The sequence below is a fragment of the Parambassis ranga genome, chromosome 3 (genome assembly GCF_900634625.1).
Source record: "Parambassis ranga chromosome 3, fParRan2.1, whole genome shotgun sequence".
Classification (NCBI taxonomy): domain Eukaryota; kingdom Metazoa; phylum Chordata; class Actinopteri; family Ambassidae; genus Parambassis; species Parambassis ranga.
In genome coordinates this window covers 10,885,286-10,908,340 of record NC_041024.1, presented here as the reverse complement: position 1 = coordinate 10,908,340, position 23,055 = coordinate 10,885,286, and the positions used below count along the sequence as shown (strand labels likewise).

Sequence of the window (23,055 nt, the reverse complement as noted above, 5' to 3'; positions counted from 1 at the left end):
AACTTTATGTGACTATTTTCATTTATACTTATTTCATTTTTCCATGTCATGTTGTCACTGAACAAATGAAAGTGAGGGTTGAACTTTTACATAAAGGATTCAACATAAAGGTAGCTTAAAGGTTGTTTAGCTACAGACAGTAGAGCAACATTTTTGACCTTTTAGCTGTATGTCACTCATCTCTTTGCTATGAAACTAATATTATCTTTCAAGCTATATATAAATGTGTAGCCTAGAAAAATAAAAGAAAAAAACTTTACCAGACCAGAAGTATCTTTGTTTTATATACACATTTATGTTATTATATACACTGTACAGATTTCAAAAAAATAAATGATTGATATTTAACATTGTGCACCCCACGGATGTATAACTACAAAGAGAAAAGGGAGTGAAGGACAGGGGTTAGTGATACCAAGAACAGACATCAACAACCCCAATAAATACTAATTTTTGTCTCTTTTTCATACAGGACAACTTCACAATCATTTGTACAGTTTAGAAATTAAAATGTTGCTGGTTAACCTCTCTTTTTCTCAAGCAGTCTCTTATAAGAATGCCCTGAAACAGAAATGCGAGCTTGTCCAGTAAACTTGAGTGAGTATTTTGCCAGTGAAGAGCATCTAGAAAGACGATTTTTTATTTCGCTCGATTTCTTAAAAATATACCAAACCCTGACTGATCTTTAACCAATATTCCAGTGACATTGGTTAAAGTGACTTTCAGTAAGCCTTTGGAATGTGTAATGCTTTGTCAGCAGCATTTAAATAATCTCCCTGTATAAACACACAGGACGGACAGGTGATATGTTCCTGGTTATTTTGGGATGCTCCAATGCTCTGCTCTGACCTGAGACACAGCTAACAGTGATGCAAAGAGGTGATGATTATCTCCTTTTTTTCCTGACCCCTCCCTGACACTTGGGGGGAGAGCGCATATGGTGAAAAGCAAGGCGTGGCTGGGTTTATAAGGCACACACAGAGCGCTTTGTGCCAGAAAGCATGTGTGCACAGTGGGGGTGTTTTGTGGGGAGCTTCAGCTGTACTGTTGAGCAGCCACCCTTTATTTATATATTTATTTATTTTTGTTGGCCTTGGTGAATCAGATCAGACCAGATAGGAAGGTTAGAGAGGACAAGAGGCTGCAATCTGAACCAAAATCTGATGTGTGATGATCAGAGAAACAGGATTTATCCAGGGCTGCTGTATAGCTGTGACATTTTCTCTATGACCTTCAGTTATGTTCGCTGGTTACAAGGGGACTTGCCTCCTCCCCCCACCGAACCTCCTCCCTGTTCACCTAACCCTGCTATGAAGAGAGGTTTGTTCCAGCATTGTCGTCAACAAGTGCAGTGATTCTCAAAGAAGTGACAACTTTAAAAAAAAAACATATTTCTTCTTTGTACATCTGGATTCTTACAGAATAAAAACGGTAAACAATGCTGTTCTGTATTAAACTGGCAAAATAGAACTTAGTGCAGATATACACAAAGGGACTCACAGTAAACTACAATCACACAAACTGAAGTTCAATATTGACAGTCACACAAAGTGCAAACACACACACACATCCATAGGACTAAAACAGACAGTGGAATGTAAAAAGACTTTCCCCCCCAAATACTACTTCTCTCCATTCATTCCATCAGCATGTGAGTGTAAGGGACTTGAGGGAGGTCATATTTAGGCAGTTAAGCAAACTGGAAGACTAGTCTGTACTTCGTTCAAAACGTCACAAAACCTAATAGTGTCCCTGGACATTTATTACTCTGTAATAATGAAAAATTATTCTGCAATGCCAATTTGAGGTTTCATGCACAGATAGATGGTGTGTTTTGTATCATTTACTGCCTGATTTTGTAAATTGTTAGTTCACACAAGTCACAAAAATGAGTAAATCGTTCATTCTCAACCTCAAAACAGAAAAAAACACTGCCTGAAATTCTGCTTTAATATGATATCAAAAATGAACTTCATGTCAAACTACATAAATCAGTTGTCTGTACTAGACTGTAAATAGGATGGTGGGTTTCCATGGCAACATGATACTTATGTGTGCTGGCAATATATCCTTAAAGAGAACAAACGACCTGTTTCCCATTACATTTGTTATTTGGAGTGTAACGCTGCACATAATTTTGGTATATATGGGTCTATGATTCGGGTGGACTGACCATTTAACCTTAGCGATCTCCTCTTGTGAGTTGAGCTAAACCGCAACATCCAAAATTAAACCATCATTATCAAGGGCAACTTTATTTTTAACAATATTTTTAATTTAGCTGTGCAAATCAAACTACTCCCTCACATACACACACGCGCACACACACACACACACATGCATGCACATGCATGCACGCACGCTCATTCTTCCACTTCCACACACTTTATGGAAGCTGCTTTTTGCTTATTTTCTGTGTCTGGAAGAACAGGTTGATTTTCTAAGTTCTTTTAAAACGAAAACATAAAACACAACATTACTCACTTTACTCTTATTTTTTCTGTCCATCAGGATTTCTTTTCCAAGAAAATATGATTTTTTTTACACTTGCCCTATTAGAACAGTGTTAAATGTTCATATCTTTTTTTTTGTTGGTTGGAGAACTTCATTTGGGGTTACAGCACATCACCCACGGCACGCACAGACGACAAAGGGTTCCAGCCAAGGGAGAATTATTACAGTGTTACCAGAGTAAGAGTGAAAAAGATCAAACTTAAGTCCAGTGACAGAGTCCAGTCCCAGTCCATTTTAAATACAGCCCCATCACTCTTCCATTGCCTGTTGGTTTACCTGATTGTTCAGGCTTTTTAAGAATATGGAGAACAGAAACAGAAGCAGACTTAAACAAAAAGGCTGCGAGCAGAATGGAAGACTCCTCACTGCAACACCAGATGTAGTGTAGGTGCTAAATGCGCAGGTCAGTCCCATTCATGCTCGTGTGCAAGTTTGAACAGAACCCAACTTGCCATCCCAGGGGAGTGGTTAACAGTTCGATCTGTTTTTGGTCGGTGGCAAGAGGTACTGCTCTGATGTTAAACAATGGGAATGAACGACAATGTGAAAAGACTGAAAAGAAAATCTCATAGAAAGAGGGCACGAGGAGTAAAAGCAGGTAAAGACATCAAAGGCATTTTTGAGTTCAAACGGATGAGAGGGGGTCAGGCGGGAATCAGAATCTGACAAAGGTGAAATTTACGGATGGTGTCACATGGACTGAGGGCAAGGAATATCAAAGAGGCCTGAGAACAAAGAGATGATACATGGTCTGCAGCCCAACACTGCATTTTGGGAGTAAGGGATATGTGCTGAGAGGCTGATGCTGAATTCCAAAGTTGGGGGCGGGGGCACACTGTAGTAGGCAGGTTGGTTGCTGGGTCCCTCAGGCCTTGAGAGAATGCCACTGGGCAACGGTAGTGCGGGGATGACCCATCATATCTTTCCAATGTTTTACCTCTGCAGGGCCACTCTTCCAGGAAAGATAAATCTGCAGGAAAGAGAGAGTGAGTGTTCACACAGCTGACATTTGTTTAGGGCATCACCAAAATATATTTCACCAAAAGATTTTTTTTCTGTCTTTTTGTGTCTAAATGAATAACAGGAACAAATAAATTCCAAAATACACACAAACAACATGAAATGTGCTTGTTGTTTTTCACTTGCACGGTTGCGTTGTTATTATTCATGTCTCATGCTGTTATGAATATGATTTCTACAAAAGGCAGACAACACTGTACAAGTAATGGATGGAAGAGTGGCATGATATTAGTGTTATATGTGTGTGTGTGTTTTTGTAAAGCATCCTTCACTAAAGAACTTTGGGAAGAATAGAACTCCAAAGCAGAGCGACATGCTGTAGACAGAGAGGAGGCTGGCTGATGGTATTCATGCATATTAGATATTTTGTTATTTTGTTGAAAGAAGAAAAACAAAAGCAGTGTTTGTGAAGGTTGGACAAACAATGAGAAAACCAGATGCTTTCTTTAAGTAAGAAAACAAGGCAATCTTCTCCCAGTTACCCTTCCAATCTAAGAGAACAGAAGCAATAGCACAACAGCATTCACTGTATTCTTAGGTAGAAAGAAACTCTTGATCTGTATTGAAATATCATTCAGGTTTTCATCATCCTCTGACCAGTTTCTTGTGGTATAATAGGCAACATGTCATTACTGCTGCATGTAGGCGGATGATGTATGAGACTAGGATGCCAACAAGTATAGCGCCTGTAATTACTGTATATGTGAAGATTATTCACATAGAGCCTAAAGAAATTAACTTTTGGTGTCTTTTAGGCAGAAATGATACATGATAAGTATTTATAAACAAGAAGTGGTTGTTTGGTTTAGAATAATAAAAAAATGCAAAACAATTGTGTGTGGTGGCGTGCAAGTATTGATATATGCATCAATGGGATGAATGTGTGCAGAAACTACTAATACAGTGCATTACTTTATGGTTGCGTGAATGTCTAATTATTTACCGAAGTTTCATGAAAAGAACAATGCAATGTGATAATTACAGCTGAAGCAGAAACAGTGTTAAACTGGCACACTTTCAGTAAATTCATTCATATTAATTGTTCAATTAGCATAGCAAAAGTGTATCAGTCAGAAGACAGACACAGAAGAGAGGTGAATTTGATGTCTTTTCAGGAAAAATTTTGATCATTATTAGGAAAGAGGTTTAGAAACAATCCAGTTTTCTATGTGTTTTTTCTGGAAATAATCAGATAATTCACCACTGGCACCTCGCCACACCTGCATGTCATTCTTGATTGTCATTGCTGTAAATCAAAATAAACCATCTGACAACACAGGAAGATTGGTCTCTGCGTTCCAGCAGGGGTCAGTAGAGACTGGTTGAAGGATCAGCTGCCTATGGTCTGTCACAGAGTCAGAAACATACAGAGGAAGAGAAGAAGAAGAAGGAAGAAGAAGAAGATACCTTTCCAATGACATCATTGCGACTGAGTCTGTCCTTGTCCATGACGGTGATAATTATGGTGGTCTCCCTCAGCACGTGGGCAGGCACGTCAAAGGGGAAGGACTCGTTGAAAACAGGGTTCAGACAGCGCTTCATTACCACCGTCTTCTTCTTCTCCACACGCTTGTCCTTGTTCATCAACCACACTTTTACATAGGGGTCTGAGGAGAGGAAAATGTTTAATATATTTTGTTTACTGTAATTGAAAGTAATGATGTGTGTGGTGTTATGACTTTAATGTCATTTCTCAGCAGAGAACAAACACAAAACGTAATTTTCTGATATTATTTGGAAGCAGCAATAATGATGTAAAAAGGCATGAATAAAAGGACATGGGAGATGAAGGAGCATCTATACCAGAAGTGCCTCCAATGTCCATGGCTTTGAGGTTGCGGGCTTTGATGATGCTCACAGTGATGGTGTTGGCTGTGGGGTTGTAGCACAAAGACACCAGCAGATCCCCTCGACTTCCCTACAGAAATCATACATAACAACAACAACAAATTGTTTACTTGTTTTTTTTTTCTAGCTCCCTTTCTAATTGTGCTCTTTTCTGTTGCATGTTGTGCATTTCTGTTTCTTCCTCTGGCTGCCTGTGTATACCCAGTCTACCTGTCAGCCTCCCATATTCCCTTCAATTCCTTCTCCCACCCGCATGCTGCCACATCTCCCCTGGGAGAATCACAGCAGCCAGGAATGACATCACCCGTTACATTCTGTCCCATCTTCTCTTTCTCATCATCTCCCACCCCCCTCTCCTCCCTCTTCCGTCCCTCTCCATTCCCATCTTACTCACGCTGCCATCGCTACATGGTTTCAGCTCCTTCCAGAAAGTCTGCATGTTGGCCAGGTCCAGCTTGTTGAGGGGGATGGACACCTCTCCTATGGGGTCATTCCTGCTGAAGCGGTCATAGTCAAGAACCTGAAGGTACAGAGTCCTCTGGATGACCTTCTCATATGGGAACCCTGAGAAAGAAATACAGAACGAATATTATGTTGCAGTGATGCACACAGAAATTAACAGCTTGTTCACATTTAAGATTCCCACACCATACCTTCAAACAGGAATGTCTCATTCCAGTGTGGGTTTAGATTCTTCCGTTTGACTTTCGTCTCCAATTTGTGCTTCTTGTCCGGCAGCAGGTAGATTTTGACAAATGGGTCAGAGGTGCCTGAGAAGTCCTTTGCAGGCAAATCCTGGCCCTTAAGGATTTTGACAGTGAGGGTGGAGTCCTGAAAACTGTATCCGACACTGAATTGAATGCGACCCAGTTTCTCACACACTGGACCTTCATGATCATCCTCCTCCGAACCTGGTGATAACTAAGAGACAAAGCAGAGAGGGGAGATAAAGATCTACAGCAAGTGAATATTGTTTGACAAAGACTTTATTGATCCCAGAGGTTACATTAAAATATAAGTAATGTATAAATAAAAGTCCTCAAAAGTACACTGTAAGCGGTAATAAATAAACAATATAAAATCTAACCAGTATAACTGTACACAATGTATGTTGTACAGCTGTAATATAAGGTGATGATAAGGTGCTAAATATAAAATATAGACCAGTGGAGAGTATGAGAATTATCTGTTCTTCCAGCTCTCCTCCCTACAGAAAGGGGAGGAGTTATACAGTCTGATGGCCACTGGCAGGAAGGACCTCCTGTGCTGCTTTTTGGTAGTCTCAGTCTACCGTTGAATGTGTTCCTGTAAGACAGCAGTGTGGCATGCAGGGGGTGAGACGTATTGTTAAGTCCTCTGTCACCTCCACCACAGACTCCAACTCAACTCAACCGAACCAGCCTTCCTAATGAGTGTGTCAAGTCAGCCGTCCTCATCCTCCTTCCCCAGCACACTACTGCGTAGAAGATGATGCTGGAGACCACTAAGTGGTAAAACATCTGCAGCATGGTCTGGCAGATGTTGAAGGACCTGTGTCTCCTTCAGAGATACTGGCGACTTTGTTCCTTCTTGTACAAAAGGTCAAATTGTGTGACATTTACCTCATAATCATACACAGAATGGACAAGCTGTGTTCCACTAAATATGAGACATTGGATCCACTCCACAGGGGGCACTAATTCTGCACTTCGTCATAAAAACCCCAGCTTCTAACTGGCAAACTAGCATACCGGTAATGTTCTGTCACATGGCTAATGACTGCTGTGTGATAAGGTCAGCAACTATGTGGAGATGAGGGGCAGATTATCTGTTGGTAGACAGACCCACTGACTGATGGTGGTGTGGCCTGGAGGGAGTGGGGGAAAAAAATCCAGTTTGAAAAGTGCTGTCTGTTAGGGGAAAGCTGGAGGCATTGCACACTGAGCAGTTCCAAAAATTTAATATCCAATTTCGTATTCTCTCACACATTTCTGATGGTGCTGCTCAGCCTCATTCTCCATGCTGAAGATGATCACTTTTCATTATGCAGCCCTCCACCCAACAGCTGGCCTAAATTGCTTTTCCCCATTTTCTGCATTTGCTCTCCCTTCTTCCTAGTGTCCGCCCTTTTTTATTCAGTTTCAGAGTTCTAACTCTAATTTCTTTCTAAAACCCAAACAGTTCTCGTGAAGTAGATGCTAATTCTCTTAGAGCACAAAACTGGTTTATGTAAAGGACAAATCTGATGACATTATGTATTTTTGTTCCCAAAAACGTGTGCCAAAACCCCACATTAAAATGATCCTCCCAAAAAGCAGTTTCTATCTAGTTGTGTCTGGTGTGGCCTTTTCAATGCAAAAAAATTAGACAACACGTGTTGCCAGTGTGAAATAAATTGTGCCACAGGGCAAGATGGTCGAGAAGTAGAGTGCCTGACATTTTAACAGGAATCCCTCAGGATTTCCACAGGATAATAGCCGACTTCTGTAAAAGGACCAGGAATCATAATACCAATATGTCTATTTATACATGGTCTAGAATGAAGGTCAAGAGTTAAAATCCACCTTTGTGGCCCCTTTAATTTGTAACCCGGGTGCTGTTTTTTTTTTTTTAAATGGATTTCATGACAATAAAAAGTAGGCACAAGCTTGGTAGTATATTCCTTAAACAAATAAACCATACACTTGTGTGATAATATAAAGGCGAAGAAACGTTCACACCACAATCTGCAGCTCTGTGAGCATCACACAAAATGAAAGCAGTGTCACAGTACATCCTGATAAGAACCATGCAATGCTGACAGGGCCCATATCCATCCTCCCCCCAACCACTATCACCTGAGACGCCTGAGAGGGTTGGATGTACATATACTCTGACAATGAATGCCATTTCACACAATCCTTTCTACAGTCTGTAGAATAAAGTATCTCCCTCTCTCTCTCTCTCTCTCTCTCTCTCTCTCTCTCTATATATATATATATATATATATATATATATATACTACCATTGCTTTTCCCACAGTAGCACCAAGTGGCTCAAAAGTGCAGGATGGGTATTTTCAGCACTAAAGGAGGATTGTGTAATATAGACGCCTTTGGCAGAACTGCCCAGAATGAGTATTATCATTAAGCACCAACACTGTGAATTCCTCAGACACACCACGAAACCCACATAATTACACACTGCACATACCCATCTCTGCCATATTCTCACAGCACCCACAGCACTGCATGTTCTTTCACAGCTAATTACCGAACCTCACCGAGTAAGGCGTGCATACCCTTCCCGCCCAGTGTCTTACTTCAGGGTGGTGATTATTACTGTATGTTTCAGTTATCCCAGATACTGTATGGCAGTAACTGTAATGCTCTACAGGTGGGTGAGCTGAGTGGGATGGAGACGGTACTTTTTGAGTGATAAAAGACTTAGGAGGATGAAACGCTTCTCATACAACTTTGCTCATTTGAACTTGAGGTGTGTAGGCTGCATATTCTGTCTTCTACTAAACCAACACAATGTATTTACAGCGGGTGCTAGACAAATAAATGTAAACACTGCACTGCACTTACCAAAGAAACTGTAAATAATCTCATCACCTAAACTGGGAAAAAACATAATAAACATGGGTGTAATTGCTACTAGGTGACAGTATTATTTTGAGAGTTTTATATGATTCTGTCTCCTCCCTCGGCTCATCATTCCGCTCCTTGTCTCAAGCCTTCTATGTAGCTTTCATCTTAGATTATGAAAGATGATCTGGAAGAACCAGTGAAGTCTTTCTGCCATCTCATTTATTATGATTTAAAAGGCTATGCTGACAGCAGCCCTCCTCTATATATAGACATAGAGTTCAAAAGGGAGTTTGTGATGTATCAATAAAATGTGTCCCGTGGGATATCTGCAGCTATACTGTGCTGAAAATGTGTGTTACCATTAGCATGTCACTGGTGACTGAGTTGGCCAAATCAGAAACAGAAGAGTTGGCATCGTGGCTCGGCCCCTGGCGGCGTCCAGTCTCATCCGGTGTCTGTCCTCTGGGGCTGCTGCCTGGTTTGTTACCTGGAGTTCTGTTAAAATGGAGACAAACACAGATGTAGTCACATTAATATGGTTAATTTTGCACTAGTATATAGTGTAGGTTAGGTTTTTCTGTGTACTTTCAGCCTGGGAATATTTGTGCCTGTTCCTCCAATCTTTACAGTAATATCATACACACTATTGTGTGTTTATAAGGTTGTGGAATGAAGACTCTCCTAATGCAACTCTCACCTTTGTATGCTAATGTTGTATGTAGTTGGCAAGTTAACTTATCATATAGATTGGAAACAAATGGGGACTTTAACATCTGCATAAAAAGCCTCCAAACTAAGCATACACCTGTGTGAAACTTTGTCCAACACCACCTGTCACATCACACAGGTTGTGGGTTGTCCATATAGAAAACTGAGCCTTTATATTTAAAGGAAAAGAGAAAGAAAACTGGTATTAATCTGAACATTATGTAATTAGTTAGTAAAAAAAAATCAGATGTAATGCAGTTCTGTAAGCATATCAGTAAATAAAGCTAATGAGCACTTATCTCTGTGAGACAACCCAGAGAGAACAAAAGAGAGACAGTGAGTGAGAGTCAGAGACAGAAATAGAGAGCCAGTGAGCAGGTGAGCTGTTAAACACAAAGGTAAAAGCAGAAGTGAGATTAGAGGAAGGTTTTGTGGGAAAGATGATCCGAGAAGTAAGATGAAATGAAAGACTTATGTGCACACAGAGGAGAGAGGGGAGAAAAGTGAAGGAGAGGATTTATGTTTTGTTAAAACTCAGAGGATTAATAGAATGAACAAAGTGAGGTTACTGACTCAAATTAATGTGAGAAAAAAAACAATGTAACACACAAGCTCATGGAGAAAAGGGAGACGGGATAAAAGTCTGAAAAGGCACAGAGCAGATTTGGTTCGAGTTAAGAGTCGGATGCTCTGAAGCAGACAAAGGAAGCAAACTGACATGTTACATGGGCAAGCAAAATAGAAGGAGGCTGGAGAAGGAGGGGTAAGAGACAGACAGTGGTTACACAGCGAAGAGACAAGCAGAAATAGAGCGACACTGAACAGGAAAAAAAGGATATGGTGAGGAAGAGAAAAGAATTGATTCGTCACTCTGCGTTTATTTCCTGTGATCTGCAGGTCAGGGTACTAACAATGCAGCACAGACACAATTCAAATGGTTTCTGTTTCACAGGCTCACAGATACAGCTCAGTTTTTTGCACGTACCCACTGATGAAGACATCTGAAATAAATAAATATGAATCTGAAATAAATAAAATAAATAACAGCATTGTTTCATAATTACAGCTTCTAAAATCAATCTCTCAACACATCAGGGAATGATGTGTTACCTTGAACAATGTGGCAGTCACACATATAACACCTTTCTGTCTCACTCTGTCTCTGACACTCTCACCTGCTCTGTGATGCTCTGTGTTTTACTCACTTTGGCCTTTTCACTACAAACAAATGCACAAAACCTGAAAAAGATGTCTATTCTCATGCAGGCTTATGATGTAACCATAAGCCATACATGCCACACTTCTCATTTCAATACTCATTTTAGGCTAAAACTGTTAGGTGCTGCTCTGTTATGTGATTCCAGGCTGAACACATGGCTGTCGCACTTTTACAGAAAACACACATCAGGCGACCAGATAAACAAATCTGTCTAATTTTAACCAGTCACATTGCTTCTCATTGTTGGTTCCCATAAACTGCTCTTACACCTATAGTAACTCAAAGCACAATGACTGATTTGTACTTCTGAGGCCTGGACAGATGGATTGTCAACACAATTATTGAATCATGATGCAATTATAGTTTTCACTGACTGTATGTTGTCTCAGTCCACTTTTTATTTTTACTACCGAGTAAAAGTCATTATGTAGATGCTTAAATCCTTCTAGTAATCCATGAAAAATGTGTCACCTTTATGTCTTTAAACACACGTTTTTCAGTGTGTGGGAACAGTTGCTCGCTGGCACAGGGACAGTGATTCTGTGTCTGCCAACACACTTAAAGCATGAAAAGCTAAGATACACATTATCCTTTCAATTCAATGCCTGATTGGATGATGCCTAATTGTTTATATTCCAGGCTCATTTTATGGATCAGCCTCAGTTACCTGAATCTTAACACTCTTAAGATGAGGATTGTTAAGAAGCTGCTTAAAATGAGCCCTCTATCACTGCCTCCCTTAAACAGTTCTGTTATAGCTCAGCAGCACTGAGGAGTCTTTAGAAGCATTCCTCAGTTTTACTATAGAGCACATAATATATGCAGCTAGGTCTCTACCCAAAGAGTCTATAAATGCTTACTTGTAGGAGGGGTTGGCTCAGTGACAGCCCATTGAGCCCTAATAAATCAACACCAAACACACAAGACAGAGACCACATGAATCCTGAACTATCAACTTTATATAAACACAGCCTGGCATTTTCTCCATTATTTACATTGGGCATCTGCATTTCATTCAGCTATGAATATTTGGTAATAATTTATCAAAGCCATGCCGGGCACATGCAATACCTTAAGACATGGCATATAAATTAACTAAATATTGATATAGTTAAAGCAGGCCTGTGTATCATGTGTGTTTTTTCTGCCTGCACCAGTCTATTCAATGGAACACCGAGTCAAACACTCTGATTTTTTTGGTAATATCTGAATAAATTTGTTGCAGCATAAAGTCAGAGAATGTCAGTTTTCCTAGTAAAAGTAATCAGTGGACTACATGACTACAGTCCCTTACACTCACTGAGTGTATTCAACAAATCAATGAGTGGATGTGCCAGAACTTTCTCCAGCTCAATGCAGACAAGACAGAAGTGATTGTTTTTGGCCCCAAAAATGAAAGGTCTAAGATCAGCCCTTAACTTGACTCCATGTCACTGAAGGTCACAAACCAAACCAGACATCTCAGTGTAATTCTTAACTCAGACCTGAAATTTAACAACCATGCAAAAGCTATTACCACCTGAAGAACTTACTCATGCATTCATTTTCAGTAGGCTAGATGACTGTAATGGCATCCTCACAGGTCTTAACAAAAAATCAATCAGGCAGCTGCAGCTGGTCCAAAACGCTGCTGCTAGAGGTTCTGAGTAATACCAGGAAACTGGACTACATTACAGCGGTACTCAAAGCACTGCACTGGCTCCCTCTGAGTCAAAGGATACATTTCAAAACTTTTCTCTTGGTTTACAAAGCACTGAATGGTCTTGGACAAAAATACATCATGGGCCTATTGGTTCCTTATGAAGCATCCAGACCCCTGAGATCATCAGGGACAGGCCTACTGTGTGTAACCAGGGTGAGCACCAAACAAGGTGAAGCAGGATTCAGTTACTCTCTCTCTCTCTTTCTCTCTCTCTCTCTCTCTCTATATATATATATATATATATATATACTGCTGTCTGAACTGCACTTTTTTCTATTAATCTTTTATAATTTCAGTTTCTATGTTGTTTCCATCCTAATTTAATGTTTTAAAATAGAGAGCCTATCAAGTAGAGTCAAGTAGTGTGTGCTTGTTGCAGCCACCACACACATGCTCACTAGCATACAGTGACATGAAAGGCAAATAAAGACCTGCTGCTGCACAGAGTGTCCTCAAATCATGACTGTTGACACGGTAACGGCCTGGGGGACATGGAGCGATTGGGTGTGGCTGTGAGGTGAGTTCATCCATGCGTGTAAAGATACATATTTACTCACCGTCAAATGTACACACAGCTGCTTACACACACACACACATACACAAGCTGCAGCAGGATACTGGTGCTGCACAATATTTCAACCAACATCATTGAATTAGCTTTTTGTGCAGAAATATTAAAAACATAAATTTGATCTGTCTATTTGAGGAAATGGGGGAGGAAAAAGTTACTATTATATCTCATTTGTAAGCTTAATAAAAAGATTTTTTATCGATTTAATTAGGAATCTAGATTAAAACTCAATGTTTTTGCAGTTAAAAATGTATCATGCCATGGTTGTGAAGGAAAAATATCTGTAGCTCTGAGTTGACCCTTTCTGCCTGCTGGTGACTATCCTGTCTAAAGTACAACACCAGTTACATAATTTATCCTTTAGAGGTTGTTGTAACCATGACTACTGAAATGTGTGCACCCACTTAAGGTTGTACTCACTACCATCATGTATTTTACACGGGGTTGCAGTAACCATGGCAACAGGAGCCTTCAAAAGAGGGCAGTAAAATCCAAGGAAGTTCCATAGAGAGGGGCACATATTGAAAATAGCAAAAGGCCCACAGGGCAAAGGGACCAAACATTTAGAACGCCTTTGAAACACACACTTTAACTTCCTCATACCTACACTTCTCCAACCCCATGTGACCCTGCGAAAACACCTCAGCACACACACTGCTCTGTGTGTGTGTGTGAGTGAGAGAGAGAGCTCATGCTGAAAATGGCTGATTCATAAATGTCAAAAAAGAATAACCTGCAGCCATGATACACAAAACAAGGCAGAAATGTGCATCTATTCTAGAGTGTTACCTTCCTTCTCTGTTAATATAACAGTCTGCATCATCAGACTGAAAGAAGCTTTGTTCTCTTGTCACAATTCACTGTTTCAAAGACAGGTGAATGCAAATGAGCTACCAGCACGGCTATAACACAGACATAATGACCATGCACACACGCAGACACACACACACACACACACACACACTCCTATTGCAGGTCGAAGGTGATCTGATGCAGCTACAAACCTGACTTTTGACCTCGTGGCCTCAATCTGAGTTGAAAGGCATCTTCTGTGTAATTGAACAAAGCAGGTCACTATATCCCAGGGGACAATACAGAGCCATCTTATCTCCCCCTCGGTCACATGACTTTTGGAGAGTCTGTTTAGCTCAGACTAAGAGGGGGTGAATGAAAGGAAGATTCTTCATTCAGCTGCTTTGATGAAGGTATATCTTTGACGTAATTACAGCGCTGGGCTGGAGGGTTGCACTAACATTCAAGCAGAATCCTGACGTCAAAGACCACAGAAAATGGGGTAGAGCAGGCAACATGTGCAGGTGCAGCCCAAATCAGTGCAATTTTGTGTTCACACACAGGTGTTCATACTAAATCTTTGCTCTTTTTGTGACATTGTTCAGCAGGGATTTGTTAACAGAATGCCTCCCGTGCATGCAAATCTAGATGCATTCTGTTTGCATAGAGGTGCCACTTTTATGCTCACTCTGGAAGTAGCTGTGCAGCATTTATTTCCTAAATAGACAGTCACCAGTCAGAACAGACTGGAATAAAACCAACACTCAATAGAATCTGTATGAGACTATTTATGTCCTCAACATATTAATCAAGTGGGGGAACTTCACATAAATGTGCCTGTAAATTGATGTAATGGAGTATTGCATTTTTATTGTGTCTCAATTACATGTCAAAAGACTAAATCATATTTTCATGATGCATTTTAATTAAACTACAATTCTCTTTGTGGAAAAAACATATTGCTTTTTTGAAATTCAGCTTATACCTTTTGCTTTTGTCAATAAATATATGAGTCTTCATCATTTGTTTAACATTCACTCATTCATCATTGAAGCATAACAAACTACTTGGTGAGGCTTAGTAGGAGCAATGGTTTAAAATTTTACATCAACATGTCTCAAGCCAACATTCGTCTCTCTGTAGAAAGCCTCTCTGACATTTTCTTGGCTACCATGGTGACCGAAAAAATGCCACATTTGGTCAATAATACACCTGCAATACTATCATATATTGTATATCATGCATATGAGTATGCATGATATAGGCCCACTGTAAACATGAAAATTATCCACCTTCCACCTCACTTAGAAAGCACAGTGCCACCATTTTGGCAAAATGAGAAGATTCTTCATGACTTGATAAAAATGGCTTACAGTTGACTAAAAACAATACCAGTGAAGAACTGTATTTCTAATAGAGAGCTAAGTTGAAAAAGCTATTTTTGTTGCTATATCACTTTCAGTTATCGCCAGAAGTCAAGCCGGGATAATGATGTTAACGTGTCTTATAGGATATGAGATAATTTATAAAGTGACAAAGATTTATTGCATTTATTTTCATTGCTGGTTCCATGTGGGAGAACAGTATGAAACAATATTGACTTCCTTATCATTTAGTTGAATTAAACTAGCAAGAAGCAGAGCTGAGGGTGGGAGAGTATGAACTGTATCTCAAATATTTGGACAAAACCTAAGATGTCACAGAAATGTAGGAAAAAACCAGTTATAGAAAGCTCAAAATATAAAGCAGGAAAACTGTCCAGGGGGGAAACTCATTGCATTTTCTGATGTTCGGCAATGAAGCAGATTTATCAGAGTCTGGCTGAGCTGACAGTCATCTACACTGACAGACGTGCGCTGATGTGACATCATCCCATCACCAATGCCAGTCAACACCCTCAGGAAAGGAAGGAATAGGTGAATGAGGACATTGTGCAAGTTGAAACAAAATGGCAAAGTTACAAGAAAAAAAAGCCTGTAATTGATGCAGTTAAATAAAGCAAAGTGGAGAGACGTGGAGAAGAAGTGATGGAGAGATGTGAAGACAAAATGGGGGATTGCAAAGGGTAAAGTGGAAATTGATGACAGGGGGATGGGAGAGAAATGGAAGACAGAGGGCGGGTGGTGGAGAGTCGATGGACGGGCGCGAACATGAGGGATGAGAGTTACCAGCAGGGCCTGGAAGTGTGTTTCCATAAACATGCTGTATCTGGGTCTTGCTGATCATACACTAGCCCAGGGAGACCATGAAACACAATATAGGTCCCGTGTCCCATGATGGATGAGGTCCAGGCTACAATGTCAGCCCACTCAGCTCTCCCCACCAACAGGGACAAATCACTCAGCCACCGCCCTCTTCAACACACAGGCTAATACAACTAATGGAGCCATCTACAGCACTGGACTGGTTTGATGCTCTCTGAGTAAACATGTGCTGCCTTGTTCTTGAGATTTAACCACATACATAAAGAAGACCAACAAAGCTGGAGATAAAGTCAATAAAATGAGTTTATCAATATCAAGAGCAGGGGTTTTTTTTTTCTTCCATCCGGTGATCACTTGCACCTTCTCCATGACGCCCCTCTCACTTTGCTTTCATAGGCTCTCTTAAATCAGCTACCTGCTTGTAGCCAAGAGCAGCAACCAGGGAAATGGTGAATGAGCTCCAGACTTGTTTCTGACAGCTTTTTTAAAAAGATGCCTCGTTTGTGCTGACCTACATTGCTTTTTCTTTCCAATCATCTTTCCTCCCGGGCCACTGCAGGCTCCAGAGGCTGCCACAGGGACCAGTGACCGGCCTGAAGAGTCATTAAGAGCCTCGACTCGCAGTGATTGCTGCCTCAGACGCACAATTGAAAGAGTCTGATATGCCAGCTGATAAAGGGTGACAACAACTTCCTGCTTGATTAATACTGTATAGTCTGCCATTGTGCAACTCAGCGAGTGCAGTTACTTCTGCCAGGGATAGAACTTTGATTTCCACCGAAGTCACTCATTCTCACCAACAGCACACATTCATAACCCAATAAATGTCATGTTGTACAGAAAGGCATGTTCCTCCTATCTAAATCATTTCCTGTCTGGGCTCCACTCAGATTATCACAACAAAACTTGTTACAGTGATAATGTTAGTCAGCTGCATATGCACACACACAGTATTTATTGTTTGGTTTGGTCTTCACCAAATGCTGATGGAAATATCTGAATGTTTCAGCACGGAAACCATCTACAAGCTAATTTGTCTACTAACTGATGATGTATACTTAAGGTCAAGAGCAGAATATAGTGAATAAACACATGGACACGTCTTTTGTTAGTATACATAATTCTTTCATGAAGGAACTTCCAGCTTCTTGAACACTTGAGAGAGTGTTACTATCAGTGAATTTCAAGGATGTGATTTTCCAAAACAGAATTAATTCCAATCCACTGTGCAGCATTATGCTGCAAATTCTGCAAATGATTTCAGGGGCTCATTATTGACAGCCTGTGTGGGCATAAGACATTCTTGGCTTGCGTTGAATAGAAGCAGACTCCATTTCAGAAAGCGCTGCACGTTTTACAGCTTTTACAAACTCAACGTTCAGAGCGGAGGTTGTCCGGGGCCTGTTAGCTCTATGGGGGTTTATTCATATTTATACCCCTGTTGCATCTCTGCGTGCGGTGAATCTCTGAGCTCATTAAGATGCAGCTCCGCCATGCAACAACAGCTTTCTGAGATGATAATAATACAAACAGCTTCCGAGCTTCCATCATAGTTATCTGCAGGTGGGTCATTATGTCCAGTCCACCGCAGGGCTTTGGCTGGTCTACCACAGTGACCCAAACTGACTTACATAATATGAAGATACACAAAACAGATTAGAGGACATTTCACTACACACAAGAGTGAGAAAAACGCTGCATTTCTCTGCAGATCAGCCAGAAGGAAAATGTCTTTTTAACATAATCAAATGTAATCACAGCTGTGCTAGAGTCTGGAGAGATTTTATTTCTAAAACATAGTCGATACAAGACAGGTGTTGCAGGCTATAGTTACTGCTTTATCCAAAATTGCAGAGGAAACCTTTTACACTGACATAACTTTTCAGTGTTGGTTCCACCTGCAGACAAAACAGGCTTTAGGTTTAAACTGAGTTGTAGGCAGTAAAAAATATATATATATATATCTATCAGTTTTGATGAGCAGTTCTGTCACAGTCCCCAGCACTTCAGTATCTGTGTATCAACACTGATTCACACAGTATAATTAGTACAACAGTGCGTTGCTGCCACATTGACAAAAATAAATTTTTCTCAAGTTTTCATTAGAGTGAGAAGGAACCTTATTTTTCAAAGATCTGTTGCACAAAATAACAATTTCACCAACTTTGTGGTGGTATGCACATCTTATTATAGAGTATTATGGTCAATCTCTAGTTTATAGTTTGCAATATTGACCAATAATATTGATAAGGCTCTATCTGTTGCCAACCAAGATAACAACCAAGAGTGAGAAGTGTCTGGTTGTAGATGTCTTTAGTCAACGTCAGCTCAGTCCCTGCATCTTGATTTAATAGCTGGATTACAAACAAGCTATTCTGATATCAGTTTGTTACAATAGAAACCCTGACACATTTGCAATCAATCAAAAAACAGCAGATGTGTTTCCAGATCCTGTCACTGAATAATCTGATGTATTGTTATGATGTGAAAGAGAGAGTCAACATTGTAGCAAATAATAATAAGTAGTTCTAATAGGGTTTGTGAGGTAACGAAAATGTTTGACAATTTAGCGTGATAAGGTCGCATGTCATTATAATTAGATGATTAGAAAAACATCTTAAGAATTCAAACTGATAAATATTTTTGATATTGTGGCAGTAATATACTGCAGTGGAATAAACAATCTTAGTCTTAGTGCAATCTTAGTGCATTTGTTTTACAAGATGTGGTTTATGCAGCAGAGATGCAGATCAGTGATTATTGTCTGGCTTCTATAAGAACACATTATAAGAACGCTGCAGTAATGTTCTGATATAAACAATGAATAAATGATTGTGATACCACTCATAGCAATGAACTGACTCAACAGCTCACAGCTCAGAGATTTTAACAGTGATTTTTGGGTTTACTTACTGCTCACACTTTTTGGTTTTGGTTCAGTCCCACTTCAGCAGGTGTCTGCTTTGAACTGTACGTGCTGAGCTCCAAATGGCAGAGACAAAAGTGTATTTTTGGAGCTGGTGGAAACACAAAAAGCTAAAACAACAGTAAAAAAATTCAAAGTGTTTTCTCTCTTCGTCTGGTGGATGAGTAAATAAAATTCTAAATTTCATGTTTGCAGCTTATCCATGTCATTTACTGTCCATATTTAGAAGGATTATCTGACCAAATATAGATTTGACCTCATACACCACGCAAACAGTCTTTGTTTCCATCCTGTTATCTCTCTATTATCAGATTTTGGTGTTTATAGATATTTGTGCTCCAAGCTGTTTTTGATTTCATTAATAAACCAACAGTGTGTGTATATTTTTATCTTCTTTAGAAAGCTGAGAGCAAAGGTTTCCCACTTTATCTGCCTCTCTTTCACTGTCTGACAGTGTCTTGTCACATATAATCTTGGCGGGATCATCCAGCTCCATCGTTCTCAGTCGGCTGGGCTCCATGAAAACGGCCGGGAGCAAGCCAGCAGACGGGTGCAGGGAGCTTACGAGGTAACCACAGAGACAGAAAGATGAGGGGAATGGACAGACATGATGATGGAGAGCTGTTATTAGTTGTGGAAGGACACTAGACAACTTGGCCCACGCAAGCCCTCTGGGTAGAGGCTAGTGATTGGAGTTAGGTGCTTGACAGACCTCCAGACAGTGAGAGGGAGAGAGCATGATTTGGGGACAGGAAGAAACTGTTCCTCATCCCCTGACTGACTCTTTTACAGTTGACAATTAAATTTTACAAGAATAAAAAGGTCAAAGTAATTCAAAAAGCAGAAAAAAGAAAATGTTTTTTCTTCCAAAAAAAGACAAGACAAAATTCAAAGATGACCTAGTTAGAAGAGCACTGCTAACTTTTTGTGCATTTAGGAAATTTAATGGAATTCAAACGCTTTATTTTTGAGAGACAAAAACAGATGTATGTAAGGTTCTGTTGAACTACACCGAGGTTTATCCTCAGCCCAGTAGTGTCAAAGCAGTGGGCTAAGCACTTTATCCCTCAAACCCTGATGTGATAAGAGAGCAGCCTGTTCAGTCCTTTGTTCACCAGCTGAGAGACTGTGTAAGTCTCTGGCGGCTGCTGTGAGATCACTGGTAGATGAGAGGTTAGCATATTTTTAGACGAGTGTTTCATGTGAGGAATCTTACTTCTAAATAATGAGGGTGCCCTTCTCCTGAGCCTACGACTCAAAGATCAAACCAGCAGAGCTGCAGATGAGCAGGTCTGAACTCAGAGGACATGGAAAATGAGAGAAAAAGAGCTAAAAATGTGAAATTGGAGTGAAGTGCCAAATTAAAAGTTTAGCTCCAAAACCAAAGGTGACCATGGTAACAAAAGGTAAAACAAAACCAATGACCTCTTTTAGATTATTCCTCAACAATTATAGAAACCCTACTAAAAAGACACTTTTTCATCTGCTACAACACCTATCAGGTACATTAATCAATAATAAAGTCATTCTAATTCCTCAAATAGCGCTTTAATGCATTTTAATACTGCAGTAGTAAGATGTATTATGTCTCGAAGGGCAACAGGACATTTCTGTCAACTATTAATCTTTCAGGTTACGCTATCTACAGTGTAGTCATCAACACAACCTACAACTCTTTAAATTACACATCATCACTGTCCACTATATGACAACCAACTGCCTCAGCTGTTCTGGTTTTATTTATATGTTAAACTGCCCACATTCCTCACATTCTCGTCTCTCTTTCTCGCTCTTATTACCTTTTTTCTGTTGTGGTTTCATTTTCTTTGCTCGCTGGCGCTTCCTGTAGATCTGGGAGGTTGGCAAAGTCATCCTGTTCAGCCAGCCCGATTGCTAGAGACAGAACAACCATCTTCCCCTCACTGGACACACAGACAAACAAGACATCACGAGACCACACAGGTATGTGGGCAAATAGGGGAGCGCGCACACACACACACAAGCCCAGAGATACACAAAAAACACATACAAACAGGCAGAGACACAAAACGAGGCAACACACACACACCCAGCACACACATTCATTTCATGTACAAAGAGAGAGTGGGAGAGAGGTGGTAGACTGTTGTGAGGACACTACAGTAAATCATTTGAACAATCCATACATTACTCATCCAAATCTGTGTGCTATTTGAGAATACAATATAGGCAATAATATAAGTATACGGAGTACACAATATATTCTTGCTATGTATTACTTTATAGCAAAGTGGATCTAATTATGAAAAACAAACTTTGATAGAACTGGTCAGAAACAACAAGTTGCTTTCAACAATGCATGATGCTTCAATGATGTCTCAGTGAGCAGTGCATGAGCTTAAAAGCATGTGAATGCATTCCATTTTCTATGATGTTTTATTTCCTCTGTCTACTGCAGATACTGTACAGAAGTCATGGAAACAGGTTCCGTTGAAAGCATCCTTAAAAGACTACAGCTTGGGGCTTACTGACGCCTCTAAAGCCTTCATTTTCTTGAACAATGTTAAGCTAAAAGAGCAAAATCCTAAAAGAGAGGTTTGGATTGTTTCAGAGAAAAATAAGTTGAAATGACATGCAGAAAAAATAGAAGAAAACAGAATAAAATCCATGAAAATTGAAGTGGCCTCTGCAAAAACCTGCAATAAACAAACGTATCATGTTGATTTTCAGGTCATATTGTGCCTTTAAATATGCCTGAAGTCATTTACCAAAGTGTGCTGCACTGTGAATTCAAGAGGCCTTGCAAACGGTGCCCTTCACAAATGAACATTTGCCCACAACTAATCTTGTAGTTCACAGTCACAAATAACACATGCAGGCACATATTATGATTCTCGCCTCTTGTTTCTTCTCCTCTGACCTTTTCTTTGTAATACAACCTCTGATGTGCATATCTGAGGACAACCTGTACAGAATATCCTTACAGATTTTTATTTTTTTGCAGCTTAATCTCAGCTAACAACTTTTGAGTTTATTTACAGTATAAAATGCTCATTATTTGTTTGTATCTTTGGTTTAAATGTTATGTATGATAGGATATGACTCTTAATAAAATCGCAGATTGTTTTTTTTGTGGAAAATTACTTTTGTCTTTGAAACAATGTGTCTCAATAAGCCAAATGATCAAAACATCTTTCATGTTTTGAAGCTTTAATTTCCACAATGATGAGCCAGGCACTGAATACACGTACTGTGCACAGAGCCAAGAACTATGAATAAATATCAACAGGATCAAAAAGTAAATCTTATGTCATCGTTTTTTTCATATTTTAAGTTCTTATTTTTCCCCTCTGATCTGTCTCCTCTTATCTCTGCATATCTCACACTGTTTTCCTCCCTGTAAATGCTTCTTGCAGTGCATTCCCTCCTTAATAAGACATTGTTTGTTGAAGCAGTAACGACAACAAGAGGAACACATTAGCACTTGAGAGACAGCGGCCCACTGGGGATGTGTAAACAGCTCCAACATGAAGCTCATCGATAAAGTGAATAGATTTGTATAGATGACCAAAAAAAGACACGCGCACTCCAGCCGGTGGACGCAGAAATCATTACCACCTACAGCAGGCGTATTGATCTGAAATGGAAACGGGGTGGTTCTGCTGCAACACTGTGCGACAGACATGAATACAAGGAGAAGGTGAAACTGCTGCATTTGGTTGTTCATACCCCAATGAACGCATAATATTCCCAACCCCTCAGCACAATCCCCCCAACCCAACCTCCAGGGTCAACAACTGACTTGTTTGGTCCAGTGAGATTTGTGAGGACAGGGACAATGGGCTACGCCACTTCACTATATATGTGCTCAGCCTTGTTTGAATGATGATTCACATCGGCAGGGAGGTCACTGGCCTGGAGACAGTGTTAATAGCACGCAAAAAAAAAAGTACATGAGCAGAGAGCTGTGTGTATGTGTGTGGCTGTGTATGTGTGCCCATGTTTATGGTCAGGGGGGAGG

The 23,055-nt window shown here is 40.1% G+C and overlaps 1 protein-coding gene across 1 annotated transcript in view; it reads right to left on the bottom strand.

The window, feature by feature from the left end:
* Positions 1-2,711: 2,711 nt before the first annotated feature.
* Positions 2,712-23,055, bottom strand: part of syt7b (synaptotagmin VIIb) — a 38,925-nt gene continuing 18,581 nt past the window's right edge. Inside the window, exons 7-13 of the mRNA XM_028402255.1 lie at positions 20,855-20,977; positions 9,293-9,428; positions 6,036-6,303; positions 5,777-5,946; positions 5,338-5,452; positions 4,942-5,141; positions 2,712-3,484 (exon numbers count right to left, since the gene is read on the bottom strand). Coding sequence (XP_028258056.1) covers positions 3,380-3,484; positions 4,942-5,141; positions 5,338-5,452; positions 5,777-5,946; positions 6,036-6,303; positions 9,293-9,428; positions 20,855-20,977 — 1,117 coding nt within the window. The 3' untranslated portion in view covers positions 2,712-3,379. The remainder of the gene's footprint in view (positions 3,485-4,941; positions 5,142-5,337; positions 5,453-5,776; positions 5,947-6,035; positions 6,304-9,292; positions 9,429-20,854; positions 20,978-23,055) is intronic.